Source organism: Cucurbita maxima, unplaced genomic scaffold (genome assembly GCF_002738345.1).
Source record: "Cucurbita maxima cultivar Rimu unplaced genomic scaffold, Cmax_1.0 Cma_Scf00028, whole genome shotgun sequence".
NCBI lineage: Eukaryota > Viridiplantae > Streptophyta > Magnoliopsida > Cucurbitales > Cucurbitaceae > Cucurbita > Cucurbita maxima.
Genome location: NW_019272044.1, coordinates 951,440 through 965,004, shown reverse-complemented (window position 1 = coordinate 965,004; position 13,565 = coordinate 951,440). Strand labels below are relative to the sequence as shown.

The following is a 13,565-nucleotide window of genomic DNA, read 5'->3' as shown; positions in this document are numbered from 1 at the left end:
TTATTTATGATATGATTTATAATATATTTTATTTTATTTTCAATATTAAATTAATTTATAGGTATTAATAGGTAGATTGTATTCTATTTAAAGCTCATCAATATCAAAGAAAATACTGAGCCATGCCCTAAATTTAGCCGTGCCAATAAATTGACAAATCCTTGAATGTCTAATAAAAGACTTCAAAAAGGAAAAAGGAGTCAAGCCAGATAGTAAAAAATGACTAAGACTTCAAAGGAGACGAGTCTCGATTAAGGGGAGGCGTACTTTGTTCGAGGGGAGGTGTTGGATGAAAGTGTCCCACATTGGTTAATTTAGGGAATAGTCATGGATTTATAATCTAAGAATACACTCTCCATTGATGTGAGGTCATTGATGTGAGGTCTTTGGGAAAGTCGAGTTGTATTTTAAATATTTTATAAGGATACTCTAATTTGGTGGATTCACTGGTTTACACGTGTCAGATGACTCATCCATCCACGTCAGTCATCCACACCTCGACTCTCCACAAGTCGTCTATGGCCAAATTCAGTATCCAATCCCTCCTCCAGATACCCCAAATCCCCTTTTTCACCTTTCTCTGTTTTCGTTGGGTGATCTCTTTGGAATTCAAAATTATGGTTTCGTTTCACTAATTTGCCTCTACCATACAATACTCTAAACTTGTTCTTCCTTCTTCTCAATTTCCCAATGGCTACGCTGCTGAGAAAAGTTTGGGGATCCGTGTCCACTCGCTCGGGATTGCACTCGGAAACGTCGTCTACCGATCGCCCTGGGTTTGAAGAGCCGCCGTCGTTGGGTGAATTCGATCGGATTCCGATGGATATACTGATGCAAGTACTCAAATTAGCTGGCCCTAAGACCTCAGCTAAAATGGGTATGCTCTGTAAGTCTTGGAGATCTCTTGTTTCTGACAATACTCTTTGGATTTTCTTCCTTCATAACCAATTGGAGCCTTGGGATTCTGTTTTGTTTGGAGAAACTAAGTTGGCTTCCGGATACCCTATTGAGTAAGTTTGGGAATTGTTTATTTCGTCATGAAATTGGGAAATGAATATAATGTTGCGTTGTTGTGAAGTTATTTGAAGGTGTCACTATGAATTTTTGGTTACAGAACATTTTCGAGTCAGATGATGCCATTGTCGTTCATGAAAGTGTATAGCAAACGGGCAGAAGTTCCGGGCTCTGTTATCATTGATGGTGAGTTTGTGTAACCTATTTTAAATTTATCATTATATGATGTTATTCACTGAACATACGGCCATTTATTTCCATTTTTGTTTCGTCATTGAAATCCGTTCATTTTCTTGGTAGAGTTATATCCAATGAGTTGAATGCATATATGATTCCCACGATACAAACTTGATAACTAAAGCCCTCATCATTCTCAAACTCAAAGCATTTGGAAAGTTTTCTATTCTTTAGTTTTTTTTCTCAAAAGTTACTTCGAATGGTTCATGGGTTTTTGAAGATATTAGGTACTCATTCGAATGATGCATGTCTAGTATGGTTATCAACAAAAGACAACTATGAAGCTCCAGTAATATTCTGAACTCTGACCCAGATGTTGCTATGAGTAGAGTACTTGTTTAATGAGCTTTACCTTTGTGAGATCCCACATCGGTTGGAGAGAAGAACGAAGCATTCTTTATAAACGTGTGGAAACCTTTCCCTAGCAAATGCATTTTAAAAACTAAAAACCTTGAGGGAAAGCCCGAAAGGAGACAATATTTGCTAGCGGTAGGCTTGGGCCGTTACAACCTATCAGTTGTCCTTGATTAATTAGCCCTCATTTTTATTATGAGGCTTTCCAGCATGTGGCCTTAATGTGACTTATCTTTCTACTGTGTTTGCACTGGTTTTTATTGTTGCGGGTTCAATTCTCATTACCCAATTGGAGTACTTCTCTTTGTATGAATTTTGGCAAACATTTCCAGGATTAAGAAGATATTGAGTTATTAGAGTCGATCCTTCTAGTCAATAGAAAGTGATTAACTCAAGTATCAGCTTTTTTTTGGCTTTCAAGGGAAAGAATTTGATTTCTTTGGGTTTGTAACGACCCAAGCCCACTGCTAGCATATATTGTCTTATTTGAACTTTCTTTTTCAGGCTTTTCCTCAAGGTTTTTAAAACACGTCTACTAGGGAGAGGTTTCCACACCTTTATAAAGAGTGTTTCGTTCTCCTCCCCAACCGATGTGGGGTCTCACAATCCACCCCCTTGGGGGCCCAGCGTCCTCGCTAGCACTTGTTCCCTTCTCCAATTGATGTGGGACCCCCCAATCCACCCCTTTTGAGTCCAATGTCCTTGCTGACCACCTCAGTCCACCCCCCTTCAGGGCTCAACCTCCTCGCTGGCTCATCGCTCTATGTTTGGCTCTGATACCATTTGTAATAGCCCAAGCCCACCACTAGCAGATACTGTCCTCTTTGAGCTTTACCTTTCAGGCTTCCCCTCAAGGTTTTTAAAACGAGTTTGCTAGGGAGAGATTTTCACACCCTTATAAACAATGTTCCGTTCTTCTCCCCTACCGATGTGGGATCTCACATTGCTCGTGTTGGATGAGCATCCAAACATAGAATAGCACGTGCAATTACCAGTACCTTATAGTTTCTGGAAATTTGTATCAGTGTGAAGGCACTCTCACTATCTCTTGTTTGTTATTGAGAAGGTGGTTCTGGTTATTGCAAATTTGGTTGGAGCAAATACACTTGTCCATCTGGGCGTTCTCCAACATTTTTGGTGAGTGCTTTCTGTCAACTTCCTGTCCCTGTTTATGTCAAAATATTTCCATTTGGAATATTGCATACAGCTGCTAGATAGCCTTGATTTAGGGGCTCTTATTAAGTCCAGTAATTGAATTTTTTCGTTTTATCTACAGGAATTTGGGAACATCGAATCTCCTATGTATTCTAGACTACGCCACTTTTTTGCTACTATTTATAGCAGGCCTGTTCTTTTCTTTTTCTTTTTTTATATCTGATATTTGAACTCCCCTCTCTATAACGACGAATCACTAGTCTTCTTATCAGTTGTGTCTTCTTATCAGTTGCAGTTTGTATTGACAAGTCCACTGCACCTAATTTCAGGATGCGGGTTAAACCATCGTTCCATCCAGTGGTAGTGTCATTACCAATCTGCCATTATGATGGTCAGTTTCTTATTCTAACTTTGTTAGTGTTATGATGCTTTTTAACATATTATCCATGTTTTTCCTTTTTGACATAATAATGCCTCCATACTTTTTTTTTTCTCGTAACGGGGAGTCGGAGCTTTGCTCTCCTACACCCAGGGGCACCCACGCCCGCCCAAGGAGCTTAGGCTTGGGAGATATCAAAGGCTTTTAGTATTAAGTTCCACTCAAAGTTCGAACTTGGGACTTCTAAGCCAATATGACTAAGAGACCCCAAGCCCTTGCCAATGAGGTTGCCCCCTTAGGGGAAATTTTAGATAATACTTTTCAGAATAGCTAATGAAATATCATCAATATTATATTATAAATGTTTTCTTACCAAACGAAAAAAATATCATAAATGTTCCTCACAATATGTTATAATTACGAATGAAATGATACAACGATAATGTAATTTATGCTACATAAAAATGAACAATAACATAGTGCTGATACTATTATTAACTTAAAGCTTTAAACTCTTTCAAAATTTCACTTATTAGAAAAATAAATAAATTGATAAATACATCACTCATGGTTCAGGTTTAAATTTCTATATACCTGACTATATTGTCATCAATCTTTTTGAACTTCAAAATAGATTTTAATTTTTTTATATTAATTATGAATTATTGTTAACTTATGATGATTTTGTACCTTCAATATGTAGGTAATTATGTGTATTATGAGTAAATATGTTTGCATTACTTTTCTTCTTCAGATACCGAGTCAGCCAAAGCATCGAGACAGCAACTCAAAGAAGCCATCCATTCAGTGTTATTTGACATGAATGTTCCGTCTGTTTGTGCCGTTAATCAGGTTTTATGCTTGAGAAATATCCTTTTCTTTTTTCCCTCTCCTCCTCCTCTATTTCTCTCTTAATGACTGTTATGATTACAAGTCCATACATAAAAGACCTCGATACCTATTTGTAGGAGGTTTTATCTGTTCCTTTTCCCACTCCATTCCCTAGTGGGTTGCTTAAGTTTGAAGGAAGAAAGGAAATTGGTCCGGTTGAGGGTTTGGAGCTTTTAAAGAAAAGAAGGGTTCTGTTGGTTTGATAGTGATAAGAAGAATTATATTACGGGTTTGTTATCACGAGAGGCCGATGAAGATATAGAATCGGAAAGAGATTTGGTGGAGAAACCACTCTTGTCAAGGTTCCATAACCAAAGTCTTCCTATCTGTGATATCAACAGAATAAAGGGCAGTGGATAAGCTATCCCGTTCATCAATTTCCCTCTCTGTAAGATGTCTTTTAGCCTTAGGTTCCAAGAGTTAGAATCAATGGATCAAAAATCAGCAATGGCAGAGTCCTTATTGAGAGATACAGCAAATAAGTGTGGGTAAACTTTGAAGGGATTAATTCCCAGCCAAAGATCTTTCCAGAAGCCGGTCGTTTTCCATTCCCCACGTTATACATGATGTTATTGTAGATTAACCCCTTGTTTTATCGATATTTCTCCAAGGACCCTTTGATAATGAAATCATAATGTAATGGCCCAAGTCCACCGCTAGCAGATATTATCCGCTTTGGCCCATTACGTATTGCCGTCAGTCTCACGGTTTTTAAAACGCGTTTGTTAGGGAGAGGTTTCCACACCCTTATAAGGAATGCTTCGTTCCCCTCTCTAACCGATGTGGGATCTCACAATTCACCCCTCTTGGGGGCCCACCGTCCTCACTGGCACACCTACGGTGTCTGGCTCTGATACCATTTATAACTACCTAAGCCCACCGCTAGTAGATATTGTTTTCTTTGGCTCGTTACGTATCGCCGTCAGCCTCATGGTTTTAATCGCGTCTGTTGGGGAGAGGTTTTCACGTCCTTTATGAGGAATGCTTTGTTCCCCTCACTAACCGATGTGAGATCTCATAGATAATCTGACCTGGTTTTAGATCAAAGTCTGTGGAGCTGCATTTAGATGCAATCAATCTTCTCCATAAAGCTGTCTTTTCCTCATGAAATCTCCAAATCCATTTAGCCATTTTTTTTTTTTGATAAGTGACAATTTCATTGATGTTTGAAACTTAATAAATTGATGTGTTATCCATAATGAGAGATGTATGACTATAGCACCAAGAAATGACATGGTAAACAATATTATCGAAGAGCCCAGTATAAGTACGTGTCTTTGCCATGAATACTATTTGATTTTTTCCTTTCCATAGATTCCAAAAGAAAGCCATAATGAGAATTGTCATAGTAGAACCTTTTCATTTTTGAAGGGGTGGTACACTAAGACCATGTCCAGTAACTCCTTTACCTCCCTAGGAAAAGTGAACATGTCGTTTTGTGACTTGTTCTCTTGAATGAATTGGGAACTTTCATAATTGTCGTCTTAAATAATTGCATGTACCATCTGTTTTTTCTTGTGCAGGCAACACTGGCCCTGTATGCTGCAAGAAGAACTTCGGGAATCGTTGTCAATGTTGGTTTCCAAGTGACTTCAATCGTCCCAAGTAAGCTTAACTTAACTTTATATGATCTCTATTTCAACTTTTATCTAATGTGTATAAATCAAGTGTTCTGAAGAAACGCACCTTAATGACTCATTATGCATCTTATATTTCTATTTTTAATACCATATGACGTCCCCTAATTAATTAAAAAACTAAAAACATTTTTGTACCATATGACGTCCCCTAAACCCTAAAAACATTATGTATCTTTCTGTTGACTGGTTAATGCCCATCAAATTGTCACATTTTTCATTATTTTTGTACCATTTTTATAGTTTTAAATGGCGAAGTAATGCGGAAAGTGGGGGTTGAAGTTGTGGGGCTGGGAGCTTTAAAGCTTACAGGGTATCTCCGAGAGCTGATGCAACAGAATAATATACATTTTGAATCGATGTACACTGTTCGAACATTGAAAGAGGTACCATTAAAGCTTTCATTGTTTAAGATTTATGTCATAAGCAAGTTTGTCTGGTGTATAATCAAGTTGTTTCCTAGGAGCTGAAATATAATAAATTATTGTTCGTTTTACTTGTTTGGATTTCTAATTAACTCAATACTTCGTGTCCATATTGATGCGAGCAATATAATATTTTTCCTTCTAGCTTTAGCATTTTTGTTGTTCATAGTGATATCCCACATCGATTGGAGAGAGGAATGAGTTCTAGCAAGGATGCTGGGCCTCGAAGGGGTGGATTGTGAGATCCCACATCGGTTGGGGAGGAGAACGAAACATTCTTTATATGGGTGTGGAAACCTCTCCCTATCAGACGCTTTTAAAAACTTTGAGGGGAAAGCTCAAAAGGGAAAGCTCAAAGAGAACAATATCTGCTAGCGGTGAGCTTAGGCCATTACAAATGGTATTAGAGCCAAACACCGGGCGATGTGCTAGCGAGGAGGCTGAGTCCCGAAGGGGGGTGAACACGAGGAGGTGTGCCAACAAGGACGCTGGCCTCAAAGGGGTTGATTGGGGGTCCACGACAATGCTGGGCGCTGAAGGGGGGTAGATTGTGAGATCTCACATCGATTGGGGAGGACGAAACATTCTTTATAAGGGTGTGGAAACCTCTCCCTAGCAGATGCATTTTAAAAACTTTGAGAGAAATCCCGAAAGGGAAAGTCCAAAGAGGACAATATCTGCTAGCGGTGGATTGTTACACATGTGTAGTTCATTTTAGTTCCAAACTTTCATGCCTATTTGTCTTGCTGTCTAAACTTTCAAGTAGTTTATGTTAGTCTCAAGTTTCAATTGTTTTAGTTCCGTTTAACCTGATATATTGCCTAATATCTGTAAATTTTTAACCTCAGAATCTATGTTTCGTCGCCGAAGACTACGAAGCCGAGTTGTGTAAAGATACTCAAGCATCCTATCAAGCTGCTGGGGAAGGTTGGTTTACTCTTTCGAAAGAGCGATTTCAAACAGGAGAGGTCTTATTCCAACCACGTATGGGAGGAGTGTAAGTCTGACCCATCATAGTGTATCAATTTCAGCTTCTCTTAGTAGCAAAAGATATAATTTGAAGCAACTGATATGATATGGTGTTCACATTTGTGGCAGACGAACAATGGGTCTGCACGAGGCTGTGGCACTTTGCATGGATCATTGCCATGCTGCGGAACTAACATGTGATGATTCTTGGTTCAAGACTGTGGTTTTGTCTGGTGGCAGTGCTTGTCTTCCAGGACTTGCAGGTTTTCTTCTTCAATTTTCCTTTTCTTTACATCTTTGATATTTTTCTTTTTTCTATTTTTTGCTTTCAAAGTTTTAATAATACCTTTTTAACTTTAAAAAATGGTTAAAAAATGCTCTTGCCATTCATAATACCCTCTCCAATTGATAGGTCCGTTGATGGTTTCATTATTCTTTTTTTTTTTCTTGCTATAGCAGGTATACCTTGGGTAGTTGTAGTTAAAAGAGATTGAGGAAGGAAAGAATGAGAGTAAGAGGAGAGGTAAAAAAGAGAAAAGAGAAGTGATAGGTGATAGATTGAAGCATAGGAGATAAAAGGACAATGGAAGAGGGAGGTGATGAGGGGTAGATAAATGGTCTCCAATCATATACTAACGACAAGGTCAGGAGTGCAGAAATCCTTCTGAAAGATTTACTAAAGTGGTGCCATGGACATAAACATCCATAAAAATTCATTTAAACCAATAATGATGTCAACGCCTTGATCTAACCTAATGTAAATGTGACTACATTGACTTCGCTTCCATGACCTCCACAGTGACGTCGTCATTCGTGCATGAGTGTCGTACATTTACCTAAAACGAATAGAACATGACTTGAGTATTTAAAAAATACTCGGTAAGTAGCCCTACTTTTGGAGTCAGAAAATGCAATCATGGTGGGACATCTTTTCATAAAATAATTTAGCCCTGGCTACTTTCTTGTCCAGTCAGGGTTGAATGTGTAGTACTTCTCTATACACAGCCCACGCACTCGAACATGGAACCATCAGGTGGGCTCGTATATGTACCCTTTGGACTTGACTACGGGTTAGTGCATGCTCTCGTTGTTTATAGCTACCAAGGGAAAGGAGTGCATATAATATCATGGTGTACGCATCTATACTAATCATAACGGGGAAGTATCCCGATGCTCATGGTTTACAAAATGCATGAGGTCCCATAGTTTCAATCGTGGTGCATACTTATGATGCAAGTCATACTTCTCTTTCTTTTCATGAGACAACGTTCCTATGAGACATGGATACATATATTGGATATACCTTCTATGGTTAACATACATGACATCAATGTCACATAGGCATAGTATGAAGCAACATAATATACGTGACATAAGATATGGAAGTTCATGTATCATATAACTTTTATATCATAGCATAGTATAACTTGTATCATAGCATAATCCGTCACATAACATATCACGCATCATAGACCATAACACCACAGAATATGACACGTAAATAGGTCATAAGGTACGTGTCATTCATACAACATACTTGACTAAGCCTGTGGGCGTTCATTAGTAGAATCACTTACTTGGTTGACCTAAGTTGAAGTCACTATGCTCCCCTGATGCTAGCTTAAAACTACTTTTTGAAATCTAATTTCACGTTCTATAGTCAAAATTTAGGATTTCATTATGGAAATTGGCTATCTAATTGCATAAGATAATCCAAACTTGGCTTCAAATAATTTAAATCAACTAAACAGTAGCTATACTAACCTCAGTTCTTTGGAAGTATCAAAAAATGGCTTTAGAAGGGTTGAAAATGGTTGACAGTGGTCCGAAAATGTTAAACCTGAGTCAAAATGAGCCAAGAAGCCAACCTAGAGACGCTAGAGCATAGATTCTCCAATTAGTTCCGGATCCCCAAAGTAGGATAAAAATAGAGTAGCTGTTGTGACTCAGTAAACTGAAGAACCGCTCTTTTATATTAGCGCCCTAACTCCTACTTTTTCAATCTAATCGATGTGGGACAGTTTATTTATTAAATTTTTTTTGTTGTTACGTCATGCACATCTAAAAGAAATTTTCATCCCGAAAGTACCTTAAGCTTGGAACAATTTAGGGTACTTCTACTTCATCTCATCCTCCCATTCTCACGTGCTTTTTTACGCTTGGTAGTTTTGTCATAGTTCCTTGACAAAGATTATTTTGCTCCTTCCATAAACATGACCCTTTCGATGAGATCAGTAGCCACTCTTTAACTAATTTAAATTATTTGGAGACAAGTTTGGATTATCTTATGCAATAGAATTCTAAATTTTGATTGTGGAACTTCTTAGGTGGAATTAGATTTTATAGATCGGTTTTAAGGTAGCATCAAGGGAGTATAATGACTTTAGCTTAGGCGAACCAAGTAAGTGGTTCTACTGTTAGACGCCCATGACTTGGTTAGATGACTTGTATGTTGTATGAATGACATGTACCACATGACCTTTGTTCATGTAATATTTTGAGATGCTATGGTGTATGATGTACGATATGTCATGTGATGATCTAAGCTATGATAGGAATCATAATATGATAGGAACTATGTTATGCTATGAATGTTATATGATACAAGAACCTTCATATGTTATATCGCATATATTATGTTGCATGTTCACACTATGAAACATTGATCTGCCATGTATGTTAACAATGGAAGATATGTCAAGTATATTTATGCATGTCTCATTGGAACATTATGTCGTGAAAAGAAATGGAGGTATGACTTGCATCATAAGTATGTACCATGATTTGATACTATGAGATTTCATACATTTTGTATGTCACGTGCATCGAGATGCTTCTCCACACTATGATAGAATATGGGTTTCTTCTCTTTCGTGGCTTCTGGTAGCGTGAGCGTACGCTAGCTCGTAGTCAGGCCTAGGAGTACTATACGAGCCCGCCTGATGAGTCCATGTGCGCATGCGTGGGTTTTGTGTAGAGAATACTACACATCCAACACTATTCGGATTGAAAAGTGGAGACTAAGACCAAGTTATTTTATGAAAAGATAGGTCTCATCATGATTGCATTTTTCAACCCCAACAGTAGGACTACTTACTGAGTATTCAGCCACAAGCTATTTTTTTTAGGTAAAAATAAGACACTAATGCATGAATAAGAGTGTTGTGGAGGCCATGAAAGCGAAGGTAGGGTAGTCACATTTGCATTTGATATACTAGCCCATAGATTAGATCAGAGCATTGCATTATTTTAAATTCTTGTTATTTCGATTTCGTAGTTTGTTGACATCATTGTTGGTTTAAATAATTTTTTATTAATCGTTAAGTCAATGACAACATTTTAGTAAATTGTTTTAAAGGGTTTCTGCGGTTAGTAACCATGACATACAAACTTAAACGTCTAATTTGAAAATGTTATGATATTGATAACGATAATTATATGCTTGAACTAACTCTAGTACATGTGGTACAACTGTTCTGGTTCAGTAAGGTTGCAGAAGGAACTTTATGGACTTCTTCCTTCACCAATGTCCGATGGAATCAGAGTCATTCCTCCACCATATGGTACAGACACAGCTTGGTTCGGGGCAAGGCTTATTAGCAATGTAAGTTCACTGCTAATTATCTCATTTCTTTCCTTTCCAACGAACCTTTTGGGCTGTTTCTTAGGTTAACTGTGTTAGATGAACACGACTCCTCTACAATGGTATGATATTGTCCACTTTGAGCATAAGCTCTTATGGCTTTGCTTCGGACTTCCCCAAAAGACCTCATACCAATCGAGATAGTATTCTTTGAGTATAAACCCATGATCATTTCCTAAATTAGCCGATGTGGGACTTTTATCCAACAACTCCCCTTGAACAAAGTAAGCCTCCCCTTAATCGAGGTTCGACTCCTTTTGAAGTCTTCAAACAAAGTACACCCTTTGTTTGATATTTTAGTCACTTTTTGACAATGCCTCGAGGCTCACAATACTTTGTTCGACATTTGAGAATTCTCTTGACATGACTAAATTTAGGGCTTGACTCTGATATCATGTTAGATGAACCGACTCTCCACAAGGTTTGATATTATCCACTTTGAGAATAAGCTCTCATGGCTTTGCTTTGGGCTTCCCAAAAGGCCTCATACCAATAGAGATAGTATCCCTTACTTATAAACCCATGATTATTCCCTAAATTAGCCGATGTGGTACTTTCATCCAATAAACTGGAGAAAATATCCTCTAAAACAACACTTTCCTCTCTAACTTTAACCCACAGCTAACGTTTTAGGGAGGAAAAATCAATTCATACCTCTAAACTTTAGGTAAGGCTAAAAATTAATAACAATACTCTTAAAGTTTGTGCTTTATCTAAAAAATACTCTTCAGAAGTTTTAGTATTGCCCTTAAACTTAATCTAAAAATTACCTTTACCGTTAGTTTTGGTTAGAGACTTTTAGTATTTTGTTTCAAAAATATCTTTAACTTTTAATAGTGTTTCAAAAGCACCGTTAAATTTTAAAAAGTTTTATTAATACCCTTCTACTTTTTAAAAAGTTCAAAATTTTTAAAAATAGTATTAACACCTTTTACCTTTATAAAAAAAAGTTTAAAAAAGTTATCACATTCGATATATAGATGAAAATATCTATCGATACCTTATAGATTATCTCGAAACTTTTAAATGTTACTTTTGAAAGTTAAGTATTTTTGAAACGGGATACTACTGGTAAATGTATTTTTGAATTTTTAAAAAATGTTTAAAGTGTTTTTGCATTTTTTAAAAAAGTTTAAGGTATTAATAAAACTTTTGAAAACTTATTTTTGAAACAAAATATTCACGGTTTTCATCTGAAACTTCTGAAACTAATGGTAATGGTATTTTTGAACTCTTTTGAAAGTTCAAAGATATTTTTGAGTTTTTTTTGGAAGTTAAAGGATATTTTTGAGACTTTGAAAGTGGAAGAGAAAAGTATTTTTTTTAGACCAAGCGCAAAGTAACTAAACTTTGAAAGTTGTAATCCTAAATCTTTTATTTTATTTTATTATGATTTTAGGAGAACAATAAATTTATATTAAATGTTTAAAGTTGATATGAACTCCCAAAAATCTAAATTGATGATTTGTATAATTTGACTAAGTCACGATTTTTATATGTTACAAAGACATAGGACTAATATTTTTTTTATATGGTTTTGAATGATTTATGTTGGTACATAGCTAAGTACCTTCCCTAGTCATTGGTGTATTACGAAGAAGCAATTCCGACGAAAGTCCAAACTCAACCTCCTTTGGTGAGCACTGTTCGTGTCAAGTTGTTTATTCGGTACCGAAAGTCCGTTGATAGAGCTCAAGGTATCGATGAAGTAAAAATGTAGAGTGTATATACTTCTCCTTGTAGTAATACAAGTGACTTTGGTTGATGATAATAAATGAAATATGTAGGAGTGTAATAAGATATCTGTTTTGTTTGTGTTAGGGGTTACTTTATTATCAATTTATCAAAGAACAAATCAAATGATATATCATTTGTCAATTAACTTGTAATTCATATCCTTTCTCATGTATTGTATACAACCTTTAGTGGGTTTGATGTTTATGGTGATATATAAGGATCTCTTGTAAATGCATTTTTTTTTGCAGGCATCCTTGAATTTGCATCTCGTACTAGTTATATCGTATCTTTTCGATTATATTTAGATGATTAGAGATGTCTATAGGGTTGAGTGGGACAAAGTTTTTGGAAAAAAAAAAAAAAGAGAAACAAGGAATAATAACAGTTACCAAATGGCAACGCTATCGCTATGAACTCAAGTTTGAGATCCAAAATGATATGGCTAACAATGAGTACTTGTTTTGTTATGTGGATTAAACGTTCCCACACGTGTGTAGCAGCCAACGACTAGTCCATACGCTTATGGGACTAAGTTGAGATGGATACTTGCACTAGCGCTCTATTAATTACATTGGAATGAGTAGAAAAAGTGTCATGTTTGTTTTTGTCATAATCTATGATGCTTAGAGTATTTGACTTTATTGAATTTGGGATTTTTTGAATTTTTTAAATTCATCGATGTCTAGTTCTTCGGCTTTAGCTAGAGAGTAGTATTAGTAGTTGAAAATTTACATTCCAATGAGTACATATAACATCTTAAAAGTCTATACAATCAAAAGGATTTTAGTTGGGTTTAAAGGATTTCGAGACAAATATTCTCTTATCATAGGACGATAGTTTGCGGTGGGCAATGCAATGATTTAATTGAGTAGTTGAAATTTCCCCAATTTCTAACAATTTATGTATGAATTGAATCGGGTTGTTCACCATTTAGATCAATGCTTTGAACATTTTTCGTCACCATTCAAGTCGATGCTTTGAATGCTCTAAACGACTTGAATCGGGTCGTTCACCAAATTGGAAAGATATAGAAAAGATTAACATGATTCCTATGCAAGGATGACTCAGATTGTTGTATGAACAACACGTGCCTTGTGACTTTACACGTGTCGTATTTTATGATT

The 13,565-nt window shown here is 36.5% G+C and overlaps 1 protein-coding gene and 1 non-coding gene across 2 annotated transcripts; both read left to right on the top strand.

Moving 5' to 3' along the window:
• The first annotated feature begins 543 nt into the window (after window positions 1–543).
• Window positions 544–12,692, top strand: LOC111500307 (actin-related protein 8). Its single transcript, XM_023152043.1, has 12 exons — window positions 544–1,010; window positions 1,115–1,200; window positions 2,672–2,742; window positions 2,882–2,949; window positions 3,090–3,151; window positions 3,894–3,991; window positions 5,554–5,635; window positions 5,911–6,053; window positions 6,941–7,089; window positions 7,191–7,324; window positions 10,547–10,665; window positions 12,267–12,692. The coding sequence occupies exons 1-12, from the start codon at window positions 691–693 to the stop codon at window positions 12,342–12,344; spliced, it is 1,410 nt and encodes a 469-aa protein (XP_023007811.1). The 5' UTR covers window positions 544–690; the 3' UTR covers window positions 12,345–12,692.
• A 739-nt stretch (window positions 12,693–13,431) lies between these two features.
• LOC111465263 lies at window positions 13,432–13,537 on the top strand. Its single transcript, XR_002714181.1, has one exon. It is a non-coding gene; the product is annotated as a U6 spliceosomal RNA (small nuclear RNA).
• The last annotated feature ends 28 nt before the right edge of the window (window positions 13,538–13,565 follow it).

What these genes read in the sequence shown, in the direction of transcription:
- LOC111500307 (XM_023152043.1), top strand. Translation starts at nt 691, where the DNA reads ATGGCTACGCTGCTGAGAAAAGTTTGGGGATCCGTGTCCACTCGCTCG. An exon ending in CTGTTTGTGCCGTTAATCAG is followed by an intron (nt 3,992 to 5,553) that starts GTTTTATGCTTG and finishes TTTCTTGTGCAG; the next exon opens with GCAACACTGGCCCTGTATGC. An exon ending in TTGTCTTCCAGGACTTGCAG is followed by an intron (nt 7,325 to 10,546) that starts GTTTTCTTCTTC and finishes GTTCTGGTTCAG; the next exon opens with TAAGGTTGCAGAAGGAACTT.